This window comes from Orcinus orca, chromosome 6 (assembly GCF_937001465.1).
Source record: "Orcinus orca chromosome 6, mOrcOrc1.1, whole genome shotgun sequence".
In the NCBI taxonomy this organism is placed as follows: domain Eukaryota; kingdom Metazoa; phylum Chordata; class Mammalia; order Artiodactyla; family Delphinidae; genus Orcinus; species Orcinus orca.
Genome location: NC_064564.1, coordinates 46,071,704 through 46,093,402, shown reverse-complemented (window position 1 = coordinate 46,093,402; position 21,699 = coordinate 46,071,704). Strand labels below are relative to the sequence as shown.

Below are 21,699 nucleotides of genomic sequence, written 5' to 3'. Positions count from 1 at the left end.
CCCATTAACAATAAAGTGTCAATTTCAAATTTTTATTTAGAACTAGCCTTATATCTAAGAAAAGATAGATATAGGGCCAGCTCTATATCTATCCCATATCATGGCCTCAGTTCCCAGGGCCCAGAGCTCAGGCTAATACTTCTAGAATTAAACTCCATTTCCAAGGATCCCAGACTCAAACTAATACTACTGGGATTATAATACTACTGGCATGAGAACCTAATCCCATTAATAACATTTTAGACGCTGTATACTATGTTATAAACAACTGACTTAAAATGAACATGAGGAGGGCTTCCCTGGTGGCGCAGTGGTTGAGAGTCCGCCTGCCGATGCAGGGGACGCGGGTTCGTGCCCCAGTCCGGGAGGATCCCACATGCCGCGGAGCGGCTGGGCCCGTGAGCCATGGCCGCTGAGCCTGCGCGTCCGGAGCCTGTGCTCCGCAACGGGAGAGGCCACAACAGCTGGAGGCCCGCGTACCGCAAAAAAAAAAAAAAAAAAAAATGAACATGTGGAATACAAATAACATGTAAACTAAAACTACCCATAGTTCAGTTCTAGATTTGATGCATAACTAACTAGTTTCGCCTCATGTGAAAACAGAATTTCTATTTACTAAATTTCACCAAAATATATATTTTAAAAAGAAGCAATAACATGAAGGAACTTACAGGTTTCTTTTCATTTCAAATGACTGAATTAGTTTCAGTTTAATTTTATTTAGTTTACAGTGTGGCTGTATTTTTGAAAGAGAATGATTTACAACTGTTTCCATAAATACAAAATTACTATATAATTTGAGCCTCAAAAATATATATCTGCGGCAAAAACCTGCTGTAAATCTTGGTTTTTATTTAAACAGCTAATCATAATAGGTGTTTAAACACAACAAATAAAGAAAAAAAAATAATCAACATTGGTGGAAGTATATAAGACTTAATACAAACCCTAACTTACCTGTAAACGGATCTGAAAAACTGGGATTCCCAAGTCCCAACATTTGACCTTTTGTGTTATCAATAATAAATTTAGCCACCTGATCCAAAAACATAGGATTCAAATCATTCTTCTGCAAGAAGTTGTATGCAGTTAACCAGGGATCGTCAGTGATGTTATATGGCAGTTTATATGATGGTCCACCTTCGTTGACATCAATTGAGAAAACATAATCAAACTCCTTTAATAGGAATATAAAAAGGAGATAAGTGATTACTATCTGTTCACATAAATTAATGACATACATAACACAGATTTATGTTAATAATTATAGTGCTAAACTTTCTCCAAAGCACAATTTTAAAATCTTCCACTTGGCAAATAATGTTTAATAGCAACCATATGCATGTGGTGCAAGAATAGTAGTTCACTGGCAGGTAGATGTGGGGGATGGATTATTACTACATATTAATTGTAAGACCAAAGGATGGTTTCCAATTAATTGATCTCAAGGCCAAAAGTATTAGCTGTTACCTTACCCTACTCATGAAAACATGCTGGCATTATAAGCACAGCCCTGCAGGGTCCCTCATGGCCTGTCAAGTTAAATATAACTAGGCACAAAGCATTAGATGAAAGGTGACACAGAAGCGCCTAATCCAAAATGGTTGGGAACAGCTTATCTATGTAACTACCTAAAGGCAAATAATGGCAGTGTCCATCACAAATGCAGCTCTCTCTACATGCAAAGATATCAAAAAAAAAAAAAAAACTACTTCAAGACTAAGAATCTCCCCATTGAAATCTATTTTTAAATGTCAAAACACCAAAGAAAATTTTATTAGCATGGGGAAAGGGAAACAAAAACTTTTAATTTGTCTAATGCTTTAAGATAATAGCAATTAGAAAGAAGTCGACATACTTTCCCTTCATATAAAACTTTTCCAGATGTTTGCTGATTAGCACCAGATGAGCCAACAACATCACCAATTTTTATCCACCTCCCTTCACTAACACTCCACTGATAGGCTTCGACTTTCTCCCCATCTCTGATTAGGCGAGTCTGTCCTTCTCTAGTACCTTAAAATAAAAATTTTAAGAATCAAAGAGAGAATGGCAGAGTAAATTTTACAAACATTAGATCGAAAAGTTTTAACATTAAAGTTTATATATAAAAGAAAATATGTATTTTGGTTTAATAGAAAATTTTATGAAACAAAATATTTTAAAATGTAATTCTACTGGAAACTGGCCAAAAACAAAATAACAGTTTAAAAGAAACCCTACTGCGACTTCCCTGGTGGTGCAGTGGTTAAGAATCCGCCCGCCTACTGATGCAGGGGACACGGGTTCGAGCCCTGGTCCGGGAAGATCCCACATGCTGCGGAGCAACTAAGCCCGTGTGCCACAACTACTGAGCCTGCACTCTAAAGCCCGCGAGCCACAACTACTGAGCCCACGTGCTACAACTACTGAAGCCCGCACGCCTAAAGCCCGTGCTCCGCAACAAGAGAAGCCACCGCAATGAGAAGTGAGAAGCCCACGCACCGCAATGAAGAGTAGCCCCCTCTCGCTGCAACTAGAGAAAGCCCGTGCTCAGCAATGAAGACCCGATGCAGCCAAAAATAAATAATTAATTAATTTTTAAAAAAAACTCTATTAAGTAAAGGATGGTTAAAAACGTGATTCTACTAAAAAGCAGCTGGCTGATCGAAAATAAAACAAATTTTATTAACGAGTATCTTCTGACAATACTTCATTTCAGTAAATGATTCTCCATTCTTCTAGCTGATCAGGCCAAAAAGAATAGAAGAGTGTGATTCCTTTCTCTCAATTCTAATCCTTCAGCAAATTCCATCAGCTCTATCTTTAAAATATAGCTAAAAGACTACCTCTTCTCACCATCTCCATTGCTACCTGTTGGTACAAGCCACCATTATTTCTCCGTTGCACTGATTCAATGGCCTCCTACTATAGGCCCTGGAGCCCCCTAGAGTCTATAACACTGGCTGTTTATTCTGCCTACGACATTCTCCACACAGATGTTAGCAAGATTTGCCCCCTTGTCTCCTTAAGGACTTTACCTGAAAGCCACATTCTCAGCAAGGCCTTCAGTGGCACAGACTGCTAGCTGTCCTCCAGAGATTCCTGCTCCTATTCCAATGGGTAGAGCTGTAGCTGTCTAGTCGAAGACTACCTTATTCCGCCCCCTTACATTTTGTAGTCCCTAGATTACACACTGAGTAATGGTCAGTGGAATCTGGGTAGGTGTGATAAATGCCAGTTCTAGGCCTAGTTCATCATCTTCTACCCTCCCCTCTTATGCTGTCTAGTGGCTGAATATCTATAATTCAGGGGGACCCTGCAAGCACATGATGAAGATGGTGATTTCAGCATGGGTCCCTCAATGACCTAGAGGAGTAAAATTATTCTACGAACATGTTCCAGCATACCCTGCTGTCAACTGAACTTCAAATGTGCAACAAATAACCTTCTCTTGTGTTAAGCCACTGACATTTTAGGATTTATCTGTTACAGCAACCAGTGCTATCCTAAGTATTATACATTTCCTGACCACTGAATTTCAAACTCCTGTTTTATTTTTTATTAAAACTCAATGCCTGCTTTACTTTTCCCATAGTACTTATCTGACATACTTGTATATTTACTTATTAACTTTTTAATTATCTGTCTCCTCCTGTACAACATAAATTTGTGAGAACAGAGATTTCTGTCCCTTTTGTTATCTGTATTCCCCAGAGCTTAGACCAATGCAGAGCAGACAGTAGGTACCTAGTAAATATTTATTGACTGTGTATATATAGACAAAAAGATTACATTTTTGCAAAGAACTGTAAGAATATTAAAAACATGAAATAATACAGTGGTGTTCAAACTTTTGGTTTCAATATTTCTTTACAGTCAGAAATGTTATTCAGAAGCCCAAACAGCTTTTTTTTATGTAGGTTATATCAGTTGATTTACTGAATTTGAAATTAAAAATGAGAAGAGCAAAAAGTATATTTACTTCATGGAAAACAGTAATAGATCCATTACATATTGAATAAGTAATACTTCAATGAAAAATAAGTATAGTTTTAAAAATTTAGTGAGAAGTCTGGCATTGTTGTACATTTTTGTAAATCTCTTTACTGTCTCTCTTAATAGAAGACAGCTGGATTATCATACCTGCCCCTGCATTTAACCTGTTGCAATCTGTTGCTTGGTTGATGTATACAAAGAAAATCCAGCATCACACGGATAATACAGTTGAGAAACAGAGGACTAGTTTAATAGCCTTTTCAGAAAAATGTGGATATTCTACAAGTAGTAGATCCTAAAGGTTACAAATTTAGAATCTGAAACTGTATCAATGAACTTTTCATGCTCTATTATACTAAAATCCATTGATCTTATACTCTGAACAGTTCTTTTACCCATGTATGATTTTGTAAGACCATGAACTGGTCATTTGGAAAATACTGATTCACTGAGCTATGCAGATCTTCCATATGATTACACATTTTATTATTCAATATAAAAAAACTGCATTTGTTAATATTACCACTAATATCACAAGTTTTCCAAAATTCAATTTTCATTTGGAAGTCTGAATTTTATCTTTGGCAACGAATGCTGTCAGTTGTTTTCCTTAAAGTGACATTCTCGCTTTGTTCATTTTCAAAAAAATATCTGCCAAATACCTAAGCCTGAATAACCATAGTTGTTCTTTGAAATAAAAATGGAATTCCCTGAAAAAAGGGAGAGTTCAGCCTGCAACTCAAATGACTGCAGAAGTACTTACCCCTGAGGCACATGGTACTTCGGTAAACTGTATGTGTACTTTACATTTTGTCATCCAGAATGTTAAAAAAGACACATACTAAAGGGCCAAAATGTAACAAAATTAATTTTTAATGCTTCATCAGGGACACTCCTAAGGGCAGATGGCATTTTTTTCTTTTTTAATGACGACTGCATACCAGTGAAGAACACCATGACTACCTGAATAGTTTGGTGCCACTGCCTCCAGCTACGTCCTAAGGAGCCAGCAGTTTTACCCACCACCGCTTTTATACCATAAATGTAGATGATAACACAGTGTAAAAGGCAAATAACATCTTAGTATTATAAAACTAGCTTTGACCACATGGATATCCTGAAAGGATCTCAGAATCCCCAGGGGTCCACGGACCAAGGGATCATGGACATATCCAACCTAAGATTTCATTTGAGACAACTACTGTCCTCTGATTTTAAAATCAAATGATCCCTAATGCATTAAGCAGACATTGCTTTATTTAAACTCATTTTTATTTTTAGTCTCTACAACCTCTCAGAGAAACCAATCAACCAAAAGGTATTAAATGAGTGATTTCCGAACACCTACTATATATGAGCTAAGTATTAGGTGATTTATTTAAAGAAAAAGATTCCTGTTTATGGGAACTTAGCTCGAAGTCTTTAAAACTGTGAGGCAGAGGCAAAAAGAACATGATTTTTCACTGTGGTTATGCATAATAAAAAGTCTCAAAGATCAGTACCTGGCAATGAGAATAATACTGAATGACTTAACAAAACAATCTTTTTTTCTTGTCACTCATTATTCCAAAAGGCAAACAAGGCAGCATTTTTTACTACTAGATACATTGAAATATTTACCAGGTTCATTCAGATGTTCCCTCCCAGGAAGCTGCTCAGCATTAATGTCCCCTAAATCACCAGTTTTGGAATCAATGGTTGCCTGAGAGAGTTCTCTTTCAAAAGCCTTGATTTCTTCAGCACTTGCTGTCCGATCCTCTGATTCTGTAAACACTCTAATAATACCATCACTATAAGGAAACAGAAAGTGATTTTAAGTCACTGCCACAGTAGGTTAACATTATCACACTTCAATGATCCAAAGCAAAAATAATCTGTATTTGTGAATACGAGAAATGTTACTATGTATTTATTGCTGAGTGTAGAACTATGCCGATTTCAGCACACTACCCTCTATTACTTTCTAAAGCAATGGAAAGGGTGGAAAAAGACTATTTAAGGAAAAAGTTACTCGGAAAGAACAAAGAAATATATATTTAACACAATTTTCAATTCCAAATTAAATATTTACCCTCATAAAAATCTACAGACATAGCATACACTTCTAAAATGAACATTACACACATAGGTATTATGGTATAAAGAAGGGTAGTAAACTGTTTAACTTATAAAGGGCTCAAATACCCAGGACAGGGCTTAGAAAATACTAGATGCTTGATATCCGTTCATTAGAAACGCATGGAGCCTGTCCTTACTATGCCATTAACTAGCAATGTAACCCGAATCAAGAAAAAAACAGCTTCACCTCTGGAATAGATGACAGTCCCAGCCTCTATTCTCAGAAAAATGACTTCATTTCCATAATTTCTCTTTGTGAAATTTTGGGGTAGGGGAGACAAGTTAGCCACTTTCAACTGTACTAATCCTACTCAACTCTGCAGAAAAACTTTCTTACTTAACCTTCTACTAACAGCAGTGTTACCCCTTTATTTTTCTTCAACTTTAAATGACTTTAGGGTGAAAATAACTAAACCAACAAATCAACCTCTGGCCCAGCCAAGGAGTAAAATACATCCGCTTTATTAGACACTGTATCCCTTATGGCTGTCGCCCTTTTTCCTCTTGCCTTCAGTGCCACAGTAGTCTATAATCCTTTCCCTCATCCATTTCTTCAAAAATCTCTTTCTATCTGTCTCCTCTCATTTACCTTTTTCTATCATTTTCTATGAAAATGTGATGTCAAAAAAGTCACTGCTAACATCTTTCAAAGCAAATCCAAAAGCTTTCCTAACTTTCCATTCCTTAACCCCTTCATGTACTTATTGACACTGATCACAATCTCCCTCCAAAATCTCTTTTCCATCTCTGAATTTCAACATCTGGATTGCTTTTTGTTTAGGCTACTGGCTTCTTTTTCTACCCACAGTGTATCACAAGTTCAGTCTTTAGTTCTGTTCCTCCCCTTCTATGTTTCTTCCCTCAGAGAAAGATGCCCTATTGCTTGACTCTGGAAGCTCTGTGCCAATCTTGATCTTCAGTCTCAGTTGCTACACTAGGACCCAGTCCAAATGCCCATGACCAATCTGCATGAGTGTGGCTTATCACCACTCGGATCCCAGGAAGTTATCACCTTCTTCACCAAACCAACTCTCACTCTTGTCCATTTTTATTAATGTGGACTTCTAATCATCCAAAGTTTGAAACTCTATCCTTTTCTGACACGCCCCCTTCTGATCATTTTCCCTCCGCATTATCTCATTTTCCAGTCTTTTATCCATTAGCACTGCAGGGTCAATATTTCACAACTTCACACCTACTACTGCAATTGCTTACCAACTTGGTTTCCTGCCCATTGTCACCACTAGTTAAATCTAACCTACGTATTTAATAATTCATAAGTTCTGCTTTAATCACAGCACTTCTTGCTCAAGAGCTACAACCCTTTAACCCCAAGCACTGAATCTAACAAATGCTGGGCATTCCAGGTTCTCCATAATTAAGCCCCACGCTACCATCTTCCCCTGTCACCCACTGTTCCCCAGCATTGTTCCTCCACCATTTTCCTTCATTATCTTTCAAAACCCAATTCAAATTTCTTCTTCTCCAGAAAGTTTGCCCACACCAATCTCTAACTTCTCTAATTTCATGTTTCGACTGCAGAACTTACAGTGCAATACTATTATAATATATCATGTATCATTAGTGCAAAACCTGTTATACCTACTACTGTTTTGTTTAGTAACACAAATGTGCCTGTGGTCTCCCCAGTTCACCTGAAATTCCTATGGCTTATCTCTGTGCACTCTAACACCTACCTAAGGCCTAGACACATATTATTGATTGATTGACTAGAATATGAGTACCTCGCACCAACCACAATGTCACCATTGTCTAGCACACAGCAGCACCATATAGACTGAGCTGGAAGTCGGATTGTTTGAGCACATTCCCCATGTTTCCAGATTCTCAGAGATCTGTCTTCTGCTGTTGTCACAAAATCTAAAATTAATGAATACAGGAAAAATTAGTTTGAATATATAAAATTAAGTACATTTATATATACCACCTTTCTAAATAGGCATACTGATTTTTAAACCCCAAGTATTTATAAATTATAGCTTTAAATTTTATGTATTTGTCACTTATACAATATACAACTTCAAAGAATCACATTTTTATATATTTAACATCTTACACACTATACTTTATACCAATAAATTATAAGAAGTCTTTCCTCAGATGCCCAAGAACTTTTTTTTTTTTTTTTTTGCGGTACGTGGGCCTCTCACTGCTGTGGCCTCTCCCGTTGCGGAGCACAGGCTCCGGATGCGCAGGCTCAGCGGCCGTGGCTCACGGGCCAAGCCGCTCTGTGGCATGTGGGATCTTCCCGGACCAGGGCACGAACCCGTGTCCCCTGCATCGGCAGGCGGACTCTCAACCACTGCGCCACCAGGGAACCCGCCCAAGAACTTTTTACAACACACCATCAAGTCTGAATTAATATAAAGATGATCATACAGTTTCCTCCTTTAGGAAAAAGATACTTATGAAATAAAGTTACTAAATTACTCAAGTTACAGTTAGTAAATTGATTTAAATCATTAGCCCTCTGCCCCCCACCTCAAGATGGAATAGAACAATGCTCAATACAAAATTTAAAATATGTAGTATAAGACAGTCTTACCTTTACAATTTGGAAAGACAGATATGCTATAAATATAATTTGTATGACCATAAAATACTTCAAGACACTCGCCAGTGATTTGCCACCTTCTAATACTAGCATCATTTGCACAGGAGAGAAATTCTGTTTCACTCAAAATTGCCAAGCCTCTTACACAGTCTTCATGCCCTGTATGAAAAAAAAAAAAAAGAACATGATAAATCAATAAAAATGGATCATTTGGTTGATGGCTCTATGTATTTTATTAACATTATAAAACACATACCAGTGAATATTAAAAACTGATTTTCAAGTTAGAGAAATACTTTTTTTTTTTCCAGTAGAAAAACCTGATAGCCAAAATTTGTACTGTAGGCTTGGCAGTATTTTTTATCACCAGTCTTGGGAAGTTCTATATTTACCATATCTTCTCTAAATTATTTCTTAAAAATTTCTTAAACCCCTCCAGAAATAAGTTTCTGATCCCCACAATTTTTTTTAAAGGAAATCCTTTATTGATTGATTGATTGATTGGCTTCACAGCATTTGGGATCTTCGTTCCCGACCAGGGATCAAACACGTGCCCCCTGAAGTGGAAGCTCGGAGTCTTAACCACCGGACCACCAGCGAAGTCCTCCAATTTTTACTTGACAATTCATGTCAACTTCTCTTCCCCAATAACAAGAGTAATTCATAACATACACAATATTAAAATATAAACAGATATATAACGAAGAGTAAATATCCCCTAAATTTCTCACCACATAATACTGAGATTAATATTTATAAAGCACCAAGAAAAGAAAAACTAAGATTACAAAAAAGATTTCAATTATTTAAGAGTTTGAAATAAAATATCATAGAAAAGTAAACTTTATTAAAATGTGAAACACATTGAGAGAGATTAATTTATCTAAAACCACACAATCAGTGGCAGAGCTAAAGCAAGAATTCAAGTTTCCTGCCTCCTATTCCTGCCTCTTTCGATTCAACCAAAACATAAATATAAAGCCAAACATTGTTGCTTTACCAAGGGAAATATTTCATAATTTATATAAATGCAGGCATTAAAATGATAAAATAAAAATTAATGACTATTGATTTTTTAAAAGGGCAAGAATTTATGGAATGAAAACTTCTTGTGTTATGTTGATTGTATATATATATATATATACACACACACATGTGTGTGTGTATTTATTCCTCTCATCAAAGGATATTAAATGTTTTTAAAAACTTGATAAGATTCCATTTTTTTCAATATTAATTGAGGCATTGTAGATGCCACTACAATTTTTTTTAAAAGACAAAAACATTCTCAGAAGTTTGTGACCTAATAAAGGAGACCAGAAGTCAAAACCTTTCCCATGCTCAGTATTTCCTATGCTGATTCAGATTATCTATAGCAGATTAATAAAAACTTAACACATATGTTGTATGTATGGAAGCAGAAACAAAGGGATGTTTAGTTACAACTCATTGTCTACTTTCCACCTACAGATAGTTTTATCTGCACAAAGGGACTTCTTGAAGTATTATCCAGGATGATCAACTTTTAAGGAATAAATAAAAGGAAAAACAAACAAACAAGCAAAATCATACCAAAAATGTTAAGTGCCCCACAAATAAATCATCAGTTCTAATATTAGACAGCAGATGCCTCGTTTTAGGAGTTATTTAATAGCTGAGGTTTTAAAAGACTACCCACCTGAAACCACAACATAAACAAAGCCTGAAAGTTGTTATTATTAAACAATGTACTTCAATATTAATAAAAGCACAACTGATGTTTTCCTCATATATGAAGATAACACTACTGACCCACCCTCAATAAGACTTACGCTTGGAAGTTTCAGGCTGAACTTGTTCAAATGACAACCAAAACATAACTGAGTACCAAAAATTACATATATAAAATACACAGAAGCATATACCCATATTGTAGCTATTTATTAGTCCATATCTGGTTGTTTTATGAGAGGTCTCAGTACCTATTTTAAAAAGATATTACCGGGCTTCCCTGGTGGCGCAGTGGTTAAGAATCCGCCTGCCAATGCAGGGGACACGGGTTCGAGCCCTGGTCCGGGAAGACTCCACATGCCGCGGAACAACTAAGCCCGTGCACCACAACGACTGAGCCTGCGCTCTAGAGCCCGTGAGCCACAACTACTGAAGCCCGCGCACCTAGAGCCTGTGCTCCGCGACAAGAGAAGCCACCTCAATTAGAAGCCTGCGCACCGCAACGAAGACCCAACACAGCCAAAAATAAATAAATAATTCAAAAAAAAAAAGATATTACATATTAACTGTCAGAAAATTTACATTCACCCAAGTTAAATGGCTCAAATACCACTTTAAAACTTCTAAATTTTTGAAAAAAATCACCTGTGCAAATAGGAAGCAAAAAGATTACAAAAGCTGTCTACTCTGATCTTACCAGAAAAAGTCCTCTCGCACCTTCCAGCCTTCCAAAGTTTAATAGTCTTGTCTGCTGATCCAGTTAACATTAAGCCCTGCTCAGGTAATATCTTTACTGCCCATACTGCAGCTGTATGACCCTGTGAGAAAAATGGGTATTAAGTTAAATTGCCACAGAATCATCATCTTTAATTATTTTCTCGAATATTCACATAGAACTACTGTACCTGTAAGGTCATCATGCATTTGTCATTCAGCCAGACTTTAGCAGTAGTGTCCCATGAGCCACTAAGTAATGTCCCAAATTTTCCAGATGAAAGACTACAAACTAAAGGGGAAAAAGGCATTAATTAACACATTTTCATAGAGAAAAATGCTCAACCTTGCTAGTTACTAAAACACTACAATTTTAAAAACACTTTATGAAGTGACAGTATTAGCTAATTAAGGCTCAACTCAATGGAAATGCAGAAGAGTGCAGCGGTCAAGAGCACAGACTCTGGTGCCAGACTGAGTGCGTCCAAGTCCTAGCTATACCACTTAGGAGCTGTCTGACCTCAGGGATATTACTTAACATCAGATTCCTAGACTGTAAAATGAGGGAGCAGGATTAAGTGGGCTGCACAATCCCTTCCAGTTCTAAGAAACTACACAGGAAAATAATGCAAATGATTTTCAAACGCTATTTATATAGTTATTTAGGGTCACTTTAGTTAACATGACAGAAAAAACTAGAGTCAAGCTGACTCATTTCATTACTCAACAGTAGTGAAATGGTTAATTAAATGCCTTATGATCTTGATGTAACACTGTACAAGCTAAAAATTGTAAGTATGAAAAATTATCTAAAAACATGGAAACAAAAAAGACAGAGTTCTGATTAAAAATGGCAGATTATCCACAGTAATGCTATAAATGGTATTAATCTACAAGGACAAAGAAAACAGAAAACAACATAACTGACTTAGCAAAATGGAGGAGGTTACACAGAAAGCGATTAGAAGCAGAGTAACTGGCCCCACAAAACTGAGACTAAGTATCCAGCCACTAGGTTCCATAGAGGATGGGGCTAAGCAGAGGACCTGAAAAATGAGAACAGTGATTCAAAGGCTGCACACAACAGAGTGAAACACTAGACCTCTCCTCTCAGCCTACAGTGTCAGGAAAGTACATCCTTATCCACTGCAGGAAGGAGACTGGAGGTTTATTCTCTGGAGGAACTGAAGCAGAGTTTCTAGACTCTGGTCACCAGGCATAATAAAGGGCTGGAATAAGGAACCCTAAGAAACACAAGGGGAATAAGTAGAAAGTCTCCATCCTGAAATGTGGTACCTACAGTGTCCCTGCTCCCACAGTATCCGCAGCCAGGCATACATCCCACTCCACCTAAGTAAGAGGCAGGAGGACTCTTTTCTAGAGGACTGAATAATGTTAAAGAACTCCAGATGCAGACATTCGAGAGGGTTTCCATCTAAAAAGTCAGACCATCAGATCACCCTCTAACGAAGCCCACCAAACATCAAGCTCCACCTACATGAAAGAGAAAAACCAAAACAAAGAAACAGAAAAATAAGGGGGAAGGGGTTTGGGGGACCCATAAGAAACAAATCCAATTTCAGGAAGCAGAAGAAAAATCTTCAATACAGTATTATTTGCAAACAGATATTATATAAAAAAAGAACTAATGAGAGAACGAGAAAACTAAATGCTAAAAATAGAAGAACCAAACTGAAAAAATAATAAAAAAAAACTAGGGGGAGAAAAGTCTCCTGAGAATTAGACCCAAAAGGCAAATATATGAAAAATAGGAAAGGATAATTAAGAAAGTTAGAAAGTAATTTCAAAATGTCCAACATCTAACAGGGATTCCAGAAAGAGATAATTGTGGAGGGGGAGGAGAAAGATGAGGCAAAGAACACAGAAATAGTACAAGAAAGATTCCTAAAAATGAAGGTCATGATATCTAGATTGAATGAACCCACAGAAGTGCCCAATGAAAGGCACTTTGAGAAACAGAGATAGACATGCATTGTGAAATTTTATAACATTAGAAATAGAGAAGACTCCAAAAGTTTGGGAGGGGACCAGAAAAGTGATGCTATTTTGATTCCCCATCTTTTCTACGGGACAAACTTCTAAATAACGTTATACATTAAAGACAATGGAGCAATGCCTTCAAAATTCTGAGGTTAAATGGTTTTAACACAGGATTCTACGTCTAGCCAAAAAATCAAATATTCAATAAGACTAGAATAAAGCTATTTTCCAATATGCAAATACAATATATTTAACCCCCATGTCACAGCTTTCTTAGGAAGCTGCAACAGCTGTATTACACTAAAATGAAAGAGTAAGTTAAGAATGACAAAACACGGGATCTAGGAAATAGGGAAATCCGGGATGACATTAGCCCAGGTAGTACCAATCCAACAAAAGGCTAGAAGGTTACAAGAGGAAGTTTCCAGGAAATACATGGAACATATAAATATTTTAACGTGTGTGGTAGCCATTAGTTATATTCATCAAATATTTTCTGCTCTTCACCTTCTAAGCAAATGGTAAGACTGAACTCCCCAGTTCCTTTGGCTTTAGGTATGCTACATGACTTGTTCTGGCATTGAAAAGTGAGCAGAAATAATGTTACTTTCAGGCGGAAGCTTTAAGGATAGGTGCACAATGAAGCCATGCTCCCTCCCCACTACTCCAATCTCTGTGAAAGCACATGCTGCAGTGAAGCTACTGTCATCCGGATCCCACAAGGAGTAGAGCCCCCTGCTGCACTGGATCTATAAGAAGCAAAGCAAACTTACTGCATTAAGCCACTGTGATTCTGGAGTTGTCTGTTACCACAAGGTCACCTAGCCTACCTGACCGATTCAGAATTAGCAGCAAAAGTGAGGCACTGCTGAAGCAAAAAGCTGAAATATATGGCAGTGGTTTAACAGGCAGGTTATGAGGAGACTATTACCACAGAATAGAAGGCTGGTGCTCCTTATCATGTAGTAAGGAACATTTGATAAAGCTGTTACCGGCAATAACTCAGGACATGACAAACTTGTAGTCTAAAGAAAGAGGTTGGAAAACAGGACTTCAGTGATGGGTGTCGCTTACTACTGGCCACATTTGGCTAGGTACTAAAAGAATGGAATGAGATCAAGAACTGGCTGGTTCCCAGCCAGAAACGAAGAGTCCAAACTTAGGGATTTGCAGAGTTGGAAGAGCCAATTGCTTCTCAAGCCCAAATGAAAAATGTAAACCCGAGAAGTCCTTTCAGCAGCAAAGGACAACTGAAACCCAGCCATGCAACAGGAACAAATCAAAAACATGGCCATCCATCCTGTACAGTGCCAAAACTTCCAAATGGATTTAAAGCATTTTCAAAGCAAAGAAAATTAAGGTTGTTGCCCTGAAAATAAATGCTTTCACCTGGGAAAAGAGCTCAGGGAAAAGAACCTAAAGGTTCAGCTTTCCAACTAACGTCTGAAAGGCACAAGGTTTCAGTAGCTAAATCTGAAGAGGCACACAGGGAAAGAAAGAAGGAGAGATGGGGAGTAATACAGCAAATCTAGACTACAGCTGAGGTATGACTACTGACAAAGAGATCTGACTGGAAATCAAACAGGTAAAAAACATAAGTTTTTCAGAGAGTTATGCTGCCAATAACTAAAAATGTCTGTGACTGTTCAAGACTTAACACGACCCTTGTGCACCTGGCTCCCACAAGCAGAAAGCAAGTTGAAAAAGCTGGTAGTCCCCAAGGAGGGTCAATGTGACCAAGGAGAATAACAGAAAAGAATCCCAGAGGGTTAAAGGAGAGCCATGAAGAACAATGGATTGGGAAACCCCTTTTGGAGACCAGAGGGAACTGATCACAAAAACCTATCACTCTCAGAGTAGGGGGTCCTTGAAACAGCCACCCATCTGAATTTCAGATGACTACAGATTAGAAACTGCTGTCTTGCATTGCTCCCTTTTCTGAATGGGAGTGCTTCCTCTGACTACCCTCAATATTCCACAGTTGTATACTGAGTGAATGGGTGACAGATAACTTGTGTTTTTTGGTCCACGGATCTCCAAATTTAAGAGGAACTATGTCTGGACCTGATGTAGAAACACCTGAGCATCATTTCCCTGATATTTAGAATACTATGTATCATCCAGAAATTCTTAATTTTGAACTTGATGCTGCAACTGGATGGGACTTTTGGCTTGTCTGACATTCAGAGAGAAGTGGGTATATTTTGCCTGCAGAGGAGAGAGCAAGCTGAATAACTAGTGACCAGAGGCAAACTGTGGTAGCTCTCTTTTTGGGCCCTGGCACTTGCCCCGAAGTGTGGGATGGCACTTTCCTCCTCCATTACCTAAAACCGCAACTTGTAATGTAACTGGAAAGTGTTATATATATACACTGACTAAAAAACAGTACCACTCTACCATTTAGAAAATAAAATTTGGGCTAGAAAGCTAACAGAAAAATGACATGACATAAAGATGTCAATCATTAATTTCTTTATTTCCTACTCACTAATGTGGTATGTTTTAAATTTAAAAAAGAAAGAAAGGAAAGAAGGGAGGAAGGGAGGGAGGGAGGGAGGGAGGGAGGAAGGAAGGAAGAAATGACATTTGGCTTCAAACCATCAAGTAACTTAACAAAATAACAAAAGATGACCTTATGATAAAGTAGAAACAAACCAGGCAGAAAAAATACTCTAAAATGTGAAGCAGTATTTTTACTGCACAGGTTTCTATGAGAAACACATTAAAAAAAATCAAGATAGGGCTTCCCTGGTGGCGCAGTGGTTGAGAGTCTGCCTGCCGATGCAGGGGACACGGGTTCGTGCCCCGGTCTGGGAAGATCCCACATGCCATGGAGCGGCTGGGCCACGAGCCATGGCCGCTGAGCCTGCGTGTCCGGAGCCTGTGCTCCGCCACGGGAGAGGCCACAACAGTGAGAGGTCCGCGTACCGGAAAAAAAAAAAAAAAAAAAGAATGGATGAATCTTAACATCATGAAAAGAAATATTACATGCCTCCTGTTGTGCTACAACAGAAAGTATAAAATTCTTGCTCAAAACTTGAATCTGAATCTGATCAAGCTTCTAGATCTAATAGCTTACAAGACTACGGGACTGAGGAACATGAGGCTAGAGAAATGAGGCTTTAACCAGCGGAGTTCAGATTACAGGAAATTCTACAGGTAAAATAAGCTGGTTTCAAATAGAGAGGGGATTTAAAAAAAGAAAGAAACCAATAGATGGAAAGACAAGTGGACCTTTGGGTCACAATTCAAACAAACTGTAAAAAGAAACATTTGAGACAACTGGGTAAATTTGAACACTCACTGGATATTTGGTAATGAGAAATTAGGTTTTGTTTTGTTTTAGGTGTGATAATGATATTGTTTTTAAAAAAGAGAGAGGGACTTCCCTGGTGGCGCAGTGGTTAAGAATCCGCCTGCCAGTGGAGGGAACACGGGTTCGAGCCCTGGTCTGTGAAGATCCCACATGCCGTGGAGCAATTAAGCCTGTGCGCAACAACTACGGAGCCTGCGTTCTAGAGCCCGCGAGCCACAACTACTGAGCCCACGTGCCACAACTACTGATGCCCATGCGCCTAGAGCCTGTTGTCTGCAACAAGAGAAGCCACCACAATGAGAAGCCCGCACATCCCAACGAAGAGTAGCTCCCGCTCGCCGCAACTAGAAACAGCCCGCACACAGCAATGAAGACCCAACGCAGCCAAACGTTAATTAATTAATTAGTTAAAAAAAAAGAGAATCCTTATTTTTGAGGGGTCAGCAAACTGTGGCCTGTAGGCCATCTGTTTTTGTACAGTGCACAAACTAAGAATGGTTTTTATATTTTCAAGTGGTTGAGAGAAAAAAAAAGGTACTTCCTGACATGTGAAAATTATGACATTCAAATTTCAGTGTCCATAAATAAAGGTTTATTGAAACACAGACATGTTCACTCATTTATTGTCAGTGGCTGCTTTTGCACACAATGGCAGAGCTGAGCAGTTGTGAAAGTGACTGTATGGCCTGCATAGCCTAAAATATTTACTACCTGGCCCTTTACAGAAAGTTTGCCAAACCCTATTGTAGTGCTATATATTGAAGTATTTACAAATGAGAGAGTATATTGGAAATTTCCTTTAAAATAATATTTTGGAAGAAGCAGAAGATGAAGCAAGATAGGCCTTGTGTTGATAATCCTTGAAGCTATGTAAATACATGAGTAGAAAAGATCATTACACTATTCTCTTTTATGTTTGTTTATATATAACTTATAAAATACTGTCTCTACTTTTGTATACATTTGAAGATTTCCTTCAAAAAGTTTAAAAAAATCTGTATCACCCTGTATTGAAGATTTCCCATACCTACACACAAAACATTTTACAAACTCCTTAAAGAAATTAAGTTTAGACTGCTTATGGGCCATACTATTTGCTTACAGATGTCCCAAACTATTCCAGATACATTAAAAAAAAAGTAGTATACATACTGCACTGATTAAGCATATCATTTTATAACAAAGAGCTGTTAAGCAAACACAAATCCAGGAATATAAAAGAATCAGAAATACAAATCACAGAAAATGCTGTTCAAAAGTATTAAATACTCTCAAATAATGATACCAGAACCCTAAATACATTCCTTCTGGGGCTTTAATTTGCTGCATAAATACAGACATAACAGCCCAAAGATAAAGAAGTGCTCTCAGTTTTCCTGAGTAAATGAATTTCTTGCACAAGATAGCTGAAAAACCAAAATTACAAAGTATATAAAACCATAATCTTTTCCTTTTTACATATATAATCATGTCAACCATTACTGATGACAATAAGTCTGTAACAGAGAATTTGCAGAACAATGATGATCCAAAAGGTTTTCACTATTAAGCCATAGCTATAGGTAAAAAATAATAATAATAAAAACTAGGGGGCTTCCCTGGTGGCGCAGTGGTTGAGAGTCTGCCTGCCGATGCAGGGGACACAGGTTCGTGCCCCGGTCTGGGAGGATCCCACATGCCGCGGAGCGGCTAGGCCCGTGAGCCATGGCTGCTGAGCCTGCGCGTCTGGAGCCTGTGCTCCGCAACAGGAGAGGCCACAACAGTGAGAGGCCTGCGTACCGCAAAAAAAAAAAAAAACCTAGGGAAAGCAGATATAAGAATTTTATCTTCAAAAGGATGAAACTTATTCAAACAGAAAAATACCAAAGCATTATACTCACCAGTATTTTTGTGACCTTTTAGTACATAAAGTGGTGCTGGACTCTCCAGTGAGAAAATGCAAATATTGTGGTCATTTCCTCCAGTGGCGATTAGTCCATGAGGGTACATGTCACTTGAAGGTATGATGCATACACAAGAGACAAAATTGGAGTGGCCGCTCATACAGTGCATTTCTGTAAAGCCCCTGTTAGGACTGGAAAGACATGATAATTCATAAGATATACATTTGTCCTCTGACTTAGCCTAAGATAGACGTTGTCAAAGTACTCATTTTCTTTTAGTATCTAGGTTGAACTTTATATACCACTTTAAGAATCTATTGTTTTAAATTAAATATTAAATACCTAATTTGTCTTAGCTACTACAGAGGCTTAATCAGATTAGGAGAAGTTTAATTAGTGTTTCACTGTTAAGAGGTATGTTAATTAACAGAAAGAACAAGGAAGGAAAGGAAAGGAGACAAATATCATAAGTGGTTTTTTTTTTTCCTCCATCTGCATTTCTACTTATCAGTGATTGTTACCTTAAGAAATCCCTGGTGAAGTGAAACATTCATGCAATTAGGATAATGGAATCTACTATCAATAAGCCGTAAACACATTGAGGACATTTGCACACTCTGAAACATTAACTTAGTACTCATTAGTATAGCATGTGTATCTAAATAGCTAGACTATCAATCACTTTCAATATGCAAACTAAAGGAACTAATACAGGACATACAAATGACTGCTCTAGGGACACAGCATATTAATAACTGCCTGGGAATTAGAATGATTACCAATTTGTTATACACATCCTTCACTTAGCACCACTCCCTTACATACCAGGTCAAACAACAGATTATGATATACTATATGTGGAAGGCAGTAAGTTAGCTGTAGAGGGGGATAAAAGAATTATATCCCTGATTCAAGCTAAATCAAGGAGTTTGTGATCTAGCTGAAGGAGATAAAACAACTGTACATAAAAGGGAAGACTCCCAGATAAAGACTGCACACATGCTCATCTATATTCACTCCTTTCCCAAACACCACTACAACAATATGTATAATGTATATTTTATATCTATCTATCCATCTATGTATATTTTAAGAAAGGCATAAACCCACAAGGCCAGAGAGAATAAGAAAAAAAAAGAACAGAAATATAACTGAATACTGAAAGCTGACAGAAAAGTAGTAAAGGCCTTAGGATACTTGAAAAAAATGAATTCTAAGCAGGCATCAGGGAAAGTAAGAGGCCCAATTTACCAACGAATCTGCAGAAGGCTCAAGAATTAGCAGCACTATGTATCTCTAGGAAATGGGAACAAAAAACTAGAATTAGGAAGACTAGTTGAAAGTCTTTGGAATCAGACACAGAATCATATCAAAAAATCTTCAAAGGAAGGTATTTGGTAGTAGCTAGTTTTAACTTGTTTACTTTATTTTGGTGTTGTTTTTTTTTAAGTGTCGTTTTAGAAACTTTTTTTTTATTTGTATTTTTATTTTTGGTTGAGTTGGGTCTTTGTTGCTGGGCACGGGCTTTCTCTAGTTGCGGCGAGTGGGGGCTACTCTTTGTGGCGGTGTGCAGTCTTCTCATTGCGACGGCTTCTCGTTGCAGAGCACGGGCTCTAGGCGTGCGGGCTTCAGTAGTTGCGGCTCGCAGGCTCTAGAGTGCAGGCTCAGTCGTTGTGGCACACATGCTTAGTTGCTCTGCGGCATGTGGGATCTTCCCGGACCAGGGCTCGAACCCATGTTCCCTGCATTGGCAGGCGGATTCTTAACCACTGCGCCACCAGGGAAGCCCTAGAAACCATTTCATCAATAAGCCCAAAGAAATGTAAAAGATAGGACATGTTTAAAAATCTATATTATATAAACCACTAAATCTACCTAAATGTGTCCCTTAGCACTCCCCAGTACAGATGGATGCTTGTGTGTATCCACTGTAATGATCTGTGAAGCTCTTAATGGCAGAATCCAGAGCTGGTTCTGCCCAAGTTTGTAGCACAATGTTGTACATGGTAATTATTAAGTACTTCTTGAATCAGTGAAAAAATGCTTTAAGCATCAAGGAAAAAAAAAAAAAAAAAAGAAAAGACACTCCAGCCAGACAACTGCCCCTCTTGTACCCAGCAAAAGTCTGAAGTTTTTTCTTTAGAAAAGGTGAAAGTCTTTGGCTGGGGGTAGACACAAGGCACAGTTGATCCTTGGGGTTTGAGAAACATGTACATTCACCATAGAGGCCAAGACCACCAAAGACAAAATCTAGAAGCCAGGCAATCATCCTCTGGGCAGGAGATCAGCCCTATGAAACAGTCCAGCCAGATAACCCTACAGTGAAGCTCATAGCCATGAAGCTCCACGGATACACAGATCTTTCAAGTTTTTTAGTTCTCCACCCTTAATGGAAAGCACAGAATAAGAATTACCAGACATTTGGGGTAAAATAGTGACCAAAACAAACAGGGAGGGGAAATAACCAATTTGGAGGAAACAGACCACTAAGGAGAAAATAACTTTAAAAAAATCAGCATTGCCATCCTTAGGTATAAGATATTGCAACCATGAAACAAAAACATAATTTCACAAAAAGTTAAGGCAACTTCTGAGGAAGTATAGTAGAGAGAGAAAGAAAGAAATTTATAGAGAGAAATTAAAAAGCAATTTAGAAACAAATTCAATATATGAATAAAAAGTTCCAGAAAAGAGGACAGAGAAAATAAGATGAAACCAAAGAATTTAAGAAAATGTCCCAGAACGTATGGACATGACTTATGGACATTAAAAGGGACCACACTTAATGAACGTGAAAAATGAATGAATATAGACCACCTCCCAGAGAGAAAAAGTAACAGGTCAAGAACAAGAATGGCTTCAGACTTCTCAACTGTAACACAGTGAATACAGTGGAGCAATGGCTTCAAAATTCTGAAGAAAATTTGGAAACTACAATGCTACAAACATTTAAATTATTATTCAAGTAGCTAGGCAGGCTAAAATCATGTTCCAATTGCAAGGTCTTAATACATTTATTATCACTGCACTGTATTTCAGAAAGCTCCTGGAGGATGTGCTCCAATAAGGTAACAAGGAAGAAAACCAAGAAAGTTAAAGGATATTGATAATAGAAATCTGACAAGAGGTCCAAAAAGGGATTCTTGAGAAGACAGTGAAGGGAGATCCCAGGATCAGCTGTGCACCAGAGGCAGAAAGACCAGGTCAGAAAGTTTTCATCATCAAGAAAATGAAACTGTTATATATTCAATGTGTCTAGAGGTCTTGAGAGGAGAGTTAGACAACTAGCAAACAATATGAAGTTGAATTAATGATAAATACATAGAAAATTAAACAGATGAAAACCAAAAATAAGACAATTATTAGCTATAGGGAGATCATAAAATTGTTGAGGAAAAGTTATC

The 21,699-nt window shown here is 37.8% G+C and overlaps 1 protein-coding gene across 2 annotated transcripts in view; it reads right to left on the bottom strand.

Annotated features, from left to right (window-relative positions):
- The window catches only part of PLAA (phospholipase A2 activating protein), a 37,452-nt gene that overhangs the window by 12,152 nt on the left and 3,601 nt on the right, over positions 1-21,699 (bottom strand). For both annotated transcript variants that reach the window (XM_004275058.4, XM_049711756.1), the window contains exons 2-9: positions 18,293-18,486; positions 11,287-11,387; positions 11,079-11,199; positions 8,663-8,830; positions 7,842-7,977; positions 5,599-5,768; positions 1,859-2,016; positions 958-1,177 (exon numbers count right to left, since the gene is read on the bottom strand). In XM_004275058.4, the coding sequence (XP_004275106.1) occupies positions 958-1,177; positions 1,859-2,016; positions 5,599-5,768; positions 7,842-7,977; positions 8,663-8,830; positions 11,079-11,199; positions 11,287-11,387; positions 18,293-18,486 (1,268 nt within the window). The remainder of the gene's footprint in view (positions 1-957; positions 1,178-1,858; positions 2,017-5,598; positions 5,769-7,841; positions 7,978-8,662; positions 8,831-11,078; positions 11,200-11,286; positions 11,388-18,292; positions 18,487-21,699) is intronic.